Source organism: Telmatherina bonti (assembly GCF_933228915.1).
Source record: "Telmatherina bonti genome assembly, chromosome: 13".
Taxonomy (NCBI): Eukaryota; Metazoa; Chordata; class Actinopteri; order Atheriniformes; family Telmatherinidae; genus Telmatherina; species Telmatherina bonti.
The window spans coordinates 30,606,804-30,620,141 of NC_136611.1; the positions used below are offsets into that span (position 1 = coordinate 30,606,804).

A 13,338-nucleotide genomic window follows, 5' to 3' on the forward strand; every position below is an offset into this window, starting at 1 on the left:
ACAGATTGAGATGGAGAAACTTTTGAGTTGGTCAGAAACTTTCATTTTGATCACATGGACATAAGATTTGATATTCTTTTGGTATATTTATAATATTTTTAGGTTATTTACACAAACTAATGTGCAGTTAACAGACTCTATGGTAAATAAGTAGAGCTATTATTTCTATAACTTTTTTCTAGGTATACTATATTTAATTTGTTTCCAAAAATGCAGTTTGCTGTTTAGCATGTTGGGTGGCAAAAAAAAAAAAAAAATCACCCAAAAGACTACAAGCATTGTCGCGTGTAATATACGTCATCGTGCTCAGGTGACTTATCTGTAGGCAGTGGGGAGGAAAATGTGTTTATATTTTTTATGTTAGAATTTCCTTACTTTAGTCCCCGATGCAGTGTGAAACATGTTAGTATTATAATGACTCGGAAGTTTTATTGTCTTAAGAGTAAGGCGCCATCGCAACGTTGAGTGAAATCACGGACATGGCGTGGAAAGGATTTTCTCCTCTTGCTTTACTACTTTGCTTCTCCAAAACTTCAGGCTCTTCCTATGTTCTCACAGTTGATGTGGGGAGATCAGAAAGAGAGCTTAACCACTTCTGGAGAAGCACTGGTTTCTGGTAGGTCAAACTTTACCATATCTTTGTAGTTAAAGTAGGGACGGCAAACAGTGTTTATATTTTCATACCGAATATAACAGAGGAGCTCTGCAAGTGTCATTAAGCATTAAATTTTACACGAAACTGCAACATTTTTCAACAAAGTCCAAATATTTTTTTTTATTTAATATATTTAAGTATTTAAAAATACGTTTTTTCAACCAGTTTTTTTTTTTTTTGGTTTTTTTTTAAGCAATCTATATTTTTTATGTTAAATGTCACGTGACTGGAAAGTCTTCATGGACTGCACTTTGGTATCACTTTTTGTTTTTGCTTGTGTGTGTGTACAGTCCTCCACTTCCCCATACAAAGGCCCACCAGTTTGACCTGAGCATCGACCAGCAGCTAAATCTGGCCTACGTGGGTTCAGTCCCTCATGGAGGGATTCAGCAGGTCAGGATTCATTGGATGCTGGAACTGGTCTCAGCACAGTAAGTAAACCAGCAGAAAATGTTGGGACATTCATACACACACACACACACACACACACATACACACAAAATGGTTAATAACAGCAGATGTACTGTTTTGTAGCGATACTGGCACAAGGCCCCAATACAACTTCACTAGACTGGATCAGCTGATAGATCTCTTGTGGATCAATGGACTTCAACCAGGTGCTGTGTGACATTAACACAATATAGTTGCTGGAACCTGTCTATTCCTTTGGTCATTGCTCCCTAGATCATGGGTGTCAAGTTCCAGTCCTCAAGGGCTGACAGGTTTTTGTTGTTTCCCAGCAACCCATTCATTCACTTCAGAGACAACAAAAACCTGCAGGATGCTGGTCCTCGAAGACAGGAGTTTGACACCTGTACCCTAGATGGCTCTTAGAAATAAAACTACAAAGGATCGAGTCTGATTTCATGTTCTGTTGCACTTTGTAGGTTTTGAACTGATGGGCAGTGTCTCAAACTACTTCACTGACTTTGAGGACAAATCACAAGTGGTTGAGTGGAGAAATCTGATTCATCTCATTGCCAAGAGGTACATTGGTGAGTGGGAACCAGCTGCCAATGTTAAATCACTGTTGTTCTATACATTATATATAGATAGATAGATAGATAGACAGAGAGATAGATTTAAAATGAAGGAAACTAATAAATGAAGTTTTCTCTATGCTGTTCATGGCACGTACCCAAACAACCTCAACATACATAAAGAGTAACTTAAGTTTAAGCGCAGGAGCAATGAGGAGGAACAGTGATCATAAAAATGTGTTGGTATGAAGTAGAAGTTAAGCATTGTGCAACAAATTCTGGTTAAAGCCTACACTACACTACTATCACGGTTTAACAACTCAGGCAGTACATTAATCAGCAGAGAGCGCTAAGATTTCTCCCTGTCTCTGTCGAGGTAGGACGATGGATCAAACCATTACGGCGGCCGAACACTTTTATTGTGTGTTTGTTTGTTTTTCATTTTAAAAATCCATACGCTAAAAGTAAAAAAACAAATCAGATTTTAGGGGCACTTTTCTTCATTTTTGGAAGTGCTCCAGCACCCCCAAAAATGGGCTAAAAACACCTATGGTTGAAACCAAAGTGTTGGTTTGCTATTTCTTATTTCATGAATTACACAGATAAATTACATTCAGCTAAAAGTATTTTATTTAATTATACTATAAGTATACTTGTTTTATTCTATAACTGACACAGTATACTTGAAGTTTACCCCTATATAGTATCTTGTATATGCTTCGGGATAGTATAGTAAAAGTATACTTGGCTTATAGTGAAAAGTATGTTAAAAAAAAAAGTCTAAGACCATTGTAGGTACATTACAACTTTTGGATCCACAGATGAGTACTTTTCTTTTACCTTTGTTGACAAAAAAAGACTTCACTTCTCAGTTTGAGACACTATTTTGTTTATATTTTTACAAACAGATGCAAACTTTTTCCTTCACCACTTTTTGATCTAGTCTAGTGTACATACAGTATGAGTTCACTTTAAAAAATACTCAATCAAAAGTATTTAAGAGCGTAAGTGTTTAAATAGTATGCTGAAAGTAATATGCTCAGCAAACTTACAATATACTTAGTAAAGTATTATAAATAAATGAATCAATGGCATAAACATTTTTTTTTGTAATTCTAAATTCATAAAATTTTACTTAAAATCAAATTTAGAAACTAAAATGTGGATGAGAAGTATGTACCTAGTAGACTAGTAGAGAGTATTTGTTTTATACTTGAAGTTGTAGTTCTCAATATAACTCAAGTATACTTGAGTTATACTTTTATAAACTAAAAATGTTCTAATTTAGTCCGAAGAAGTATTATGTTAGTATACTCTCTAATACAATACTAATAGAAGTTCTGTTGTATACTTATACTCAACTATACTTAATAAAAATAAACTTCAAGTATACTACTTTTCGCTAAGGGGAATTTAGAGGACTGATCACAAAAAGTAAAAGTTTCATTTATCTTGTTTTGCTTTTCTTTGCCTATCAGATAAATATGGTCTGGGAAGTGTTGCTCGGTGGAACTTTGAAACATGGAACGAACCCAACAACCATGATTTTGATAATGTCACCATGTCAATTCAAGGTAAATAATAACAGTTTCCATGATCTTTCTGTGTTAATGTTAGTTATTTGTTTGGATAAATGTCTGGCAACGCTTCGCTGTGGATTGTTATTTTTTATGTCAAACTGGTGTATTAACGTCACCTCTGTGTATCCAAGATTGGCTTGTTAAATTATAAATTGCTACTTCTAATCTGGAAACACCAAAGCAGGTCAGCATAAGTTTTCTCACCTTTTTTTTTTTTTTTTTTTTTTTTTTTCAATAGGGTTTCTTAACTATTATGATGCCTGTTCGGAGGGACTGCGAGCTGCCAGCAGCCTCCTGAAGTTTGGAGGTCCAGGAGACTCTTGTCATACCACGCCACACTCCCCGTACTGCTGGGCCATGCTGCAACACTGCTACAATGGCACCAACTTCTTCACTGGGGAGACAGGGGTCAGGATTGACTACATCGCCCTGCACAAGAAGGTGGCTTTCTCAGGACTGGAAAATATAAATCAGCGAGCAATTAGTTTTTAGAGGTTTAGATCCGTCCCTGTCAAATTCTTATAGCTGCTTGGACCTCTGAAGTTGAAAATCAGTATTTTATATCATCTACTTATGTTAAGTTTTAGCTCAAATCACGTTGGAAACGATGCTGCTGAAATACAAGTTACCTCACTCAAGTTATGTAAAACAAAACAAGACAAAATGTATTCATTGGTTTAACATTAAGCAGATGCGAGATGACTTTCTGGTGTCATTTGTCAGGGAGGAGGCTACTCTTTGCCCATCCTCCAGCAGGAGATCCAGACAGTAGGAGAGATCCACGAGCGGTTCCCCGGTTTCCGCAGTCTCCCTGTTTATAATGATGAGGCTGATCCTCTGGTGGGGTGGTCCAGGCCTCAGGAGTGGAGAGCTGATGTCACTTACGCTGCGATGGTAGTAAAGGTGAAGTAAAGCAGACATGTATAAAGTACTAGAAATCAAGACAGAAGTAAAAGTACAAGTACTCTATGAATGAAGTTACTTGAATAGAAGTTGAAGTGTTCTTGAAGTGCCCCACTTAAGTAGAAGTACTAAAGTGTTCAACATTTTTTCTACTTAAGTATTACAAGTATTTTATTTTAAAATTTTTCCTCAAGTACTGAAAGTAAAATTAGTTCATTGTGTTGGGTAGTTATTTAAGACATTAAACTTTGTATATCATATTGTTTTTGATGTCAAACTTTTAGCCTGACATTCAGAAATCCTTTTGCTGGAGCAGTAGTACATGAACAGGAACATCCCTGAAAAAAACACATATCAAGTGTGTTCATTCCCCTCCATAGCTTTTTTCCCCTTCTTAAACCAGTAAGTATACTTTAGATGTTTTTTTGTTTTTTTTAAAAATATATATAAAGATGTCTCTCTTCATCCATAACTTATGGTAACTAAAGGCAAGTTGGTCATTTATAAGCTAGATCTTCTGTGAAAACTAAAGTAATTAGTATTGTTGATTCCCCTGCAGCGGACGTGTCCCTTTGGATCCAGGATCCCTCTTCTGAAGACTCACACACACATTTTTATACGGTTATGTCGCTTATCTATAAAGCACAAGAGACATATTATGTTGCTTCTAACTTGCTGTGGGGCTCCTTCAGTCCAGTTCAGCAAAGCGGCCAGAGGAGCTTCTTTTGCTAGAGGAAAGAGGTCCCACTCTTTTTATTTTTTTTAACTGGCATGAAACTGAAACTTACACACTTGCGTACAGAGATTTTCTATAGCGACACACATCACACTCTACAAGTATAATAGATTTAAACAAATTACCATTGTGGGTTTTTTTTTTTTTGTTTGGTTTTTTTTGCTGTTGTAACGAGTAATGACGCAGAACACTAAAAATGTATCAGAGTAAAAGTATCACAGTGATCCAAAATATGTAGTGGAGTAAAAGTGGAAGTAGGAAAGAAAGTAATACTTCAATAAAGGAGAAATACCAAACTTTACTACTTAAATACACTAGTGAAATAGTTCTACTTCATGACTCTACATCTATGAAGTAAAGAAATACTGAAGGTCAAAGTGAAAATCAGAAAAGATATTTCTATGAAACATCATTTTATCAAAGTGAAATTATGATTATAGAGGTGTGGTAGTGGGGAATGAGCTCAAGGGTTGCATAAGTTGCAAAGCTATCGTCTGACTTGCTCCTTCTACAGATAATAAACCAGCATCAGAGTCTGCTTCTGGCAAACCCAAACGGCACCATCAACTACACCCTGCTTAGCAACGACAACGCCTTTCTGAGCTACCACCCACATCCGTTTACCCAGCGTACGCTCACCGCCCGCTTCCAGATCAACAACACCCATCCACCTCACGTCCAGTTTGTCAGAAAGCCGGTTCTCACCGTTATGGGCCTGTTGGCTCTGCTAGGTGACTATTTCTCCTCTACAACCCTTTAATCATGAAAATATCCTTTTATTCCACATGGGAGTGATGGCTGAAGTACCTCTCCTTGTTCTAAACTCAGGGGAGACCCAGGTCATGGCTCAGGTTCTCAACTCAGGAAGTCCCAACAACACGCTGGGAGTTGTCGCGAGCAGCCACAAGCCTGCGACGGCGGGCGGCGCGGACAGCTGGCAGGCAGCGGTGCTGGTCTACAACAGTGACGACAACCGCACCTCCAACAACACGGATGATGTCACTGTCACAATAACAGGATTCGCTCAGCAGGAAGGTTTGTTAAATCCAATAATGTTTGCTTTCATGTGGATTTAAACCGATTTTAACCCTCTTCACCCTCCGGAAGAACCTGGTAGCAGACCAAATCTCTCTGGGATAAATGTCCGCCTCCATGAATCACAGTTTCTGTAAGATTTGGTCCCCATTCATGAGCAAATTTATGTTTAAGTCTTGACAATCCCAACCCACGGTATCCCCAAAGTTTTAGTATGTTTGTTTTTTGTCATACTGACATTAAACACTCATACATGTACGCACACTCACTCAATTTATTATCTTATTTTATTATTCATTCTTCTTTCTTCTCCATTCACTCTTGGCTCGTCCTGTTTTTCCAACTTAGTTTGTTTTGTCTTTGCTTTTTGTCATCTGTCTTTTGTCAAATAACAAAAAAAAAAAAAGAAAAGAAATGTCTGACTGTAAGAGTGATGGTCTAGAATTACATCACCTGCTTCCGGTTATCAGACAACAGTTTACCTCTACGACTTCATTATTCTGACATAAAAGTGACTGAAGGATTTGTAAACATTTATTCTAAATAAATTCATTACTTACGTGTTAAAAAAAAAAAACCAAAAAAACAAACAGACTTCAGAGTGGTCTGCAAGTCAGAAAGCAAATGCTTCATTTCAGCCCAACTTGATACTTGTCGTTTGTCCTTCAGGTCTTGTTTATGTCACATACTACATGGACAATAATGTGACCAATCCATACCAGTTGTGGCAACGCATGGGCCGCCCGGACTACCCCACAGCACAGCAGTTCAGACGCCTCAGGAGTGTAGAAGTAATGTTAAATAATTTGCACTTTCCTTTTTGTATGACGTGTACTGTAGATGAAACTCTAAAGGTAGATGTCGTAGATCTACTCAGCCTTCCTGCTCTGTTCAGAACCCTGAGACAGACTTTGACCCACTGATTGTTGTGTCATTGTTGCAGGACCCTCACACCGATGGACCGTGGAGAGTTCCTGGTGGCGACTCTTTGACTCTGAAATCCAAATTGTCTGTGCCCTCCGTACTTCTCATCCATGTCTGTGCCCAGCCCAAGGCGGTGCCAGACCAGGTCCGTACCGACTATTATTTAACCAACGAAGCACATGTTCATCATCACTAATCTATAAACACGCGTACTGAACTCATGGAAACGCGTGAATACACATGGCATGCTTTCAGTACTCATCCGCAAACAACTGAGCTTCTTGAACTTGAAGATTTCAGTTCTTTATCGAGCATCAAGCTGTATTTCACCTCTGGTTAGGTCAATGGATTACGCTTCATCAGGATCACTGCAGGCCAAGTCCTGATCGTTTGGTCTGACAAGTGCATCAACTCAAGGTAAACGCCTGTTTAACAGGTTTCATTTTTCACTCCGCAGCAACACTCTGAAATGTCCAATCAGCAGGAGCAAGACCACGTTTCTTTCTTTCCTTATTCTTGGCAGATGCATTAAGACATTTGAGGTGGAATTCTCCACAGACCAGACAGAATTCAACAGAATAAATACGCAGGACACCATTTTCACTTCTTATGTCTTTTCACCAGGTAGAAATTCCCTCTAAAATCTTACAAGAATAACTATAAAGTAATAAAAGTAACCCTGCTTTTTTTATTTTTAATTTTTGACAGTTCTTGATATCCAGTTTCTTGTGTGTTCTGTAGTGGAGCGGGATGTTGTCGGTTTATATAGAGTTCGAGCTGTGGATTACTGGGGAAGACCTGGACCATACTCGCTGCCTGAGAGGTATTCAGAGGACCGATGAAGCAAGATCACATCATATTCATGTTGTTTTTGTTTCTTTTTCAAATCATTTGTTTGATGCAAATGCATCTGCTCAACACTTGAAGTTACAGTGAAAGATTGTGTTTAGTTGAGCATCTTAAGCACATTTTGTCACTAATATGAAGAGTAAAAGACTCAGTTACTTTATGTTACTCCTCTGCAAGCATCCTCCGTATGGCAAACAACACCACCTCACATTAAAGGTTGTTTAAAGTTGTTTTGGTGTTTGTGCACCAGAGAAGTAAAGCCTGAGTCTAATTTGTTTTTAAAAAGAAAGATAAAAGCAAGTTTCTTTAGAAAATTTATTGTCACCAACACAGACAGATGTAGTACAGATGTTGCCCATCACAATGACACATCATCCATTTAACTGGTAATATTTTGGAGGGACTTGGCAGTGAATTTCCTTTGGTAGTGTGTGGCGATTTTTACATGGGGTGTTTAATTTGATTTATTTATCAGAAGATCTTCTCCTACATCCTTGAAACAAAGCTAATTGGAAGTGGGACTTGTTTGCTGTGAAGAGGCATGTCTTCGTGTCGGACATGACGACTGCTCCATTTTTACGAAGGTCTGCTCAGCAGACTTCATTGTGAAAAGCGGTTCAGCAAGCTCCTGTTGAGAGAGAAAATAGATAATTTTTAGTGTTTAAAGTCGTTCTTCTTCAGAGCAACAATTTTTCACTCAAATACAAGTGTGTGTGTGTCTGTGTGTGTTTGTAACACACCAGACTGCAGCACGGGCTGGAACTGTCCAGCCATGCAGATCTCCTCCTGTTTCTGGCGGACGACTCTCTGGATGGCAGGGGGGAGGCCACGGGGGTTGCGGGAGAACACCAGTGCGTAACCATCTTCACAGCTTCCGTCTTCCTTCTGGGTGCGGCAGGCATAAGTGATGGCGTAGTTGTCGTAGTCCGTGTCAATGACCCAGTAGTTGTCACCTGGAACCAGAAGACGGTGAGATATTTATCTTAGCTGGATGAAAAGAGGTAAAGAAGAGACTCTGGGTGCAAAGCTGGTGTCGTTTACCTCCACTGGACAGGTAGCTGGCCAGTCCCTGGTAGTTCATGAACATCTTGCCTGGTGTGCCGGGGTCGGGCACGGAGTACTGCGCTGCCATGTCGGCACAGACGACCCAGAACCTGGAGGTCAAACAGAGATAAAACTGTTATATTTAGCAGGAATAGGGACCGTTCAAAGTGCAAGCTGTAGGTTTAAGGATAAAAACCCACCCGAAAAGAGTGACTCTGCCTCTGGAAGAGGCCACCATGGCGCCGTCATCCCCAACAGTGTATTCAGCAGAGATGTTGTCCTGCAGGAACAAGCCCTCTGGGTCTTTTTTCTGCAGAGCGTACCACTTTCCTGCATACTGTCAGAGGGAGAAAATGACAGATGATGAGTTTATCTGGTATTTTACCAGCAGAAGCTGAACGGTGAGACTCTGGTTGTCTTGTTTTTCTAAAGTTTGGATGATGAGGGAACATAGCTCATTCTTGGACCAAACAGTAAATCACTGGATGCAGATGATGTCTTGGTTTATAAAGACAATGTTGACCTTTGCCTTTATGCTAATTTTGTATCTTTATATCTTAAGAGAACCAGAAGTCCTGAAGCTAGATGGCGGTATCACTGTAAATAGTTTCATCAAACAACTAGTTTTTTGATTCCCATCACTATTTTTCAAGGTAAATTAACTCTGGATTTTGAAGATGAGTTCCTTTAAATGTATTTTTGTAAAAATAAAGTTATTATGTACTCACTCTTTGGGGGTCAAAGTCTTGTTTAACCGTGAAGCTGTCCACCACGCAGGAGGCTAGGCTCTGCTCCACGCAGGCCAGGAACAATGTCACCATGGCAAAGACTTGGAAGTCCATTCTGGGCAAAACCCAAGTAAGAAAATACTTCATTCAGATCATTTTCTTCTTTCTCTTCTTTTTTTTTTTAAAGCCAAGATTCATATTAATTATGATTACTTATTAAATCTTCTCTAAAATTCTGAAAAATTAAGAAGTGACTTTCTATTAAAGAGAAATGCATAGTGTTGTTACCTGGAGTGTGTAGGGTGAATCCGCTGGAAGTTTTCACTGCAGATATCCGTGTGTGAGCTGTGGCGGGAATACCGCAGGTGAGCCTTTTATACCTTACACCCAGACAGGCTTTCTGATTATGTTCACTTCTTGAACCTAAATGCAGAGTTTAAATCTAGCGTTAATCCAGTTAAGAAAATCCTTTGCTATAAGCTGATGAACGCTTGCATTCAGCTTTATATAATTGTTTGTTGGGCTGCAGTACATAGTGGCGGATGTACCGGGTAATACAATGGCATTAGCCTCAAGTCACACGTCTGCTGGACAGATATATTCAGCAACACTGAGTCATACTGTCAGCTTACAAGGTGGTGTGATGCAGTGTTTGTAAGAGTTCATGAAATTTTGATTTTCTTATGATTTTTTTGGGTTCGTTCTTCCAGTTTTCTTCATTTGTTGACTTTTGGGCAATTTTTCTGAAACGGTATGAAATTATTTCACCTTATTGCAATGACTTCTGATAGAGAAGTCTTGTTTTTATAACATTTGGATCTTCCAACAGTATCTGCAGCTCTCTGATGGGAAAATGAGAGATTGTGTTTGCTGTAACAACTTTTTTTGTTAATTTGTTTTTGGGTGTATTTAACATGAAAACGGAGAAAAGTATCAACTCCGTGAATGATTTATAGTTTGTTTTATTGGATTTCTTCTTTACTTTAACTTTTTCAACCTTTTTAAAAACAAATTATTTAGTTTCACAGACTGAAAAATAGCTTTTTTAATATTTTCTTTTAAGATAAATGACAGAAAAATTGAGTTTAGGAAAGAGTGAAACAGTCAAAATGACAACATTGAAGAACAACACTGTGTGAGGTACTTTTGGTATTAGCAGAGGCTCACGTGTTTTCAATTGCCGTCACTTATTCCTTAAGTAACCCTCTGTCATCTTTTCCACACATGCTGCCGAACCTTCAGTGTGTGTGTGTGAGTGAGCCTGGACAGAATGGGTCCTACAGGAAACCCCTGTGCTGTTTTGCAGACACTTTACCTTTATTGTGCATCAGCAGAGGGTGCAGAAAGGTGCCAGAGAGTGAAAATGCTGCCATTTCATGGGGTTAATGTAAATCTCAGTTGCATATGAAGTTTTTAGGAAGAATTTCCTTCATCAAATATTATGTCACAAATGTGAACTCAAATGATCTGTGTTGTATCAGCTGCAGATACAACAAAATGATGTCTACAAAAACAGATTCTAAGAAGATCACTGTAATCCCTCCAGTCCCCAGAGGATATATTTACCACCTAGTTTGTATCAGGCCAGACAATGTTGATGTTCTAATAATAACTTGGCTTGACAATGTTAAGTAACACCCTTTTGCCTTGACCTCCGGGGCCCTTGATCACTGTGAGATGTGTCATTGGCACAGCCGGGGACATGTGAACTTTGCATCTCTATTCTGAAAACTAAAGTTGGGTTTAGTGATCCCTCTGAAGGCACATGTTGTTGAAGGTAATCTAGGGTTAAACTTGTTTTCAACAACGATTAGGGCAAGTACAACTTGCAATATGTAAAAAAAACCCACTTTTTTTTCATATATAAAAAGGACTAGATGTCTCTAAGAAAAATAGTGGTGAATGTTTGTAGCACCAGTGTTGATGTTAAACACACATTTTCCTCGGGGCTGTGTTTCATCTCTCTTCATTTCTGTTGTCATGGAGAATGAATGGCTCTTTAAATATGCAGCTGATACTGCCCTGTGTGCACATCTGACAGATGCTACTGCATTGATCTATTATTAGCATGTAATAGTTGGTTATTTAATTAAGTTTTACCCAAAACTCTCAAGCGCTAAATACAATAAAGACTAATGATTTGTGCTGTGGAAGAACTTTAACACCACTTTTAGCTTTAGTTTACACTTAATTCTTACCTTGAGTGTTTCATCCTGCTACAACTTTGTCCATCAAACACAAGCCACCCTCTTACTGAATTGTCTATCAAGCCAGTTAAAATATTAGCTCACCACATTGTTCCTGTATGGCTGCTTTTATCACAAAAGCTACGCAGGTTAGAGCTCCTATCCTATCATCTCCATTGCTCCTTTCAGCGGCTGCCATCAGGTGGATCCTGTGAAGTTCCCCAGGTCTGTAAGATCATTTATAAAATGTCCCTCATAATCATATTTAACAAATCAGTCAACACCAAATGATTTAGTCTGGTTTAGTCATTTAACCATATTTTATAAAAGTTATTCTACCTTGTTAGCCTGAATATGTTGTATTATTTGTAGCTGTGTCATAGACAAATAGCTGTAACTGATTTGAGAGATAATAATGTTCACATAATCTAATGAAATAAACAATGTCCAACTATTTGAATTAGTCCATCATGTCCATGTTTTTATCCCTGTGGATTTCCTTCCACTTAATCCAGGACTGGTTGTCCCTGCAATCTAAGATAAAAATGTTATTAAAACAAAAAAAAGTTGACCTCAAGGTTTCACAACTTCTATTTAATGTGCATGAAATAGCACTTATTTTTTTCCAGAATTAACAAAAGTACATTTAAACTTTCTTTTTGCAGATATAATGTGAAGTTAGAATGTTTAGGAATCGTATTGTATCCTTGCTTTCAATGAGCCTGCATTTCATGAGCAAAAATCTCAAATTCACACTTCCAGTGCATGTTTCTACTCTATAACTGTAGGATCAGTCACTTTAATTATATGGTCATTTTTTATCAAAAGTTAAAAATCTGTTCACAAATGCTCCATTTTTTCATATAATACTTAATCAGTGGTTATAAAGTAGATGACTAAAACTACTGACTGCATTTCAAAGTTTGTTTATTGTACAGTGTCTTTTGAAATGTGTTTATAAGTAAAATGTATTTATTATAATCCAGTTAGCTTTAATGTATGACATTTAATGTAACTTGCTTGTTAATGAGCAGGTCTTTGCATTCAGCAGTGATCATTAATCTGTTAGGGAGTAAACAAAACAAAAGCCAACCACAGCATTAAACAGAAGCAGTGGGAGAAAATTACATAAAAGACAAAAGAAAAAACTAAATAAATAAAAATAACACAGTGAGCCTTGTCATGGTTTTCATTTTCTTTTTACAATTGACAGAAAATAAATTATTTGGGTAGATGTTCATAAATTCAGAGATCCAAAAAGGTGTTGGCAAATTAGGGACAGGTGAATGTGATCTAGAAAATAAAATTGAAGCTAATCTGTTTTACACGTCAAACCAGACATGATGTAACTTACTGAGGGGGAACTCACCACAAATGTCACACTGGTAAACAAAGGCAAAGACAACTGTGATCATGTACATCTGTATTTGCAACATTGCTTCATTACAAACAACTAAATAACTTATGAGAGCATCTGCAGTTATACAATGCTGAGTTTAAGAGCCTTATTTCATTTTATGTACCTAACAAAATGCATCAGGCAAACAAGGGGTGTTGTTAGTCCTGGTAACAGTGAGCACATCCACAAAGTTGGAGTGTCTGACAGTGGCCCGACTTTGCTGTTGTTATTCCAATAAAAAAGAGGAAGAAAAGGTTGGACATTGCACGTGGACATTCTCTAACCAGAGCTTTACTTCAGAATGGTGTCTTCATTTGCT

At 38.0% G+C, this 13,338-nt stretch overlaps 2 protein-coding genes across 2 annotated transcripts; one reads left to right on the plus strand and one right to left on the minus strand.

Moving 5' to 3' along the window:
• Positions 1-399: 399 nt before the first annotated feature.
• idua (alpha-L-iduronidase) lies at positions 400-7,675 on the plus strand. Its single transcript, XM_079252102.1, has 14 exons — positions 400-616; positions 946-1,086; positions 1,190-1,272; positions 1,543-1,650; positions 3,114-3,209; positions 3,454-3,656; positions 3,939-4,118; positions 5,369-5,585; positions 5,683-5,889; positions 6,559-6,680; positions 6,833-6,958; positions 7,154-7,230; positions 7,337-7,437; positions 7,555-7,675. The coding sequence occupies exons 1-14, from the start codon at positions 480-482 to the stop codon at positions 7,653-7,655; spliced, it is 1,899 nt and encodes a 632-aa protein (XP_079108228.1). The 5' UTR covers positions 400-479; the 3' UTR covers positions 7,656-7,675.
• A 604-nt stretch (positions 7,676-8,279) lies between these two features.
• LOC306764541 (purpurin-like) lies at positions 8,280-9,548 on the minus strand (the record flags this gene model as incomplete). The annotated part of the gene is made up of 5 exons (XM_079251716.1): positions 8,280-8,290; positions 8,403-8,615; positions 8,704-8,816; positions 8,907-9,043; positions 9,435-9,548. 5 exons carry the CDS (start codon positions 9,546-9,548, stop codon positions 8,280-8,282), a joined length of 588 nt encoding a protein of 195 aa, XP_079107842.1.
• Between the last annotated feature and the right edge of the window lie 3,790 nt (positions 9,549-13,338).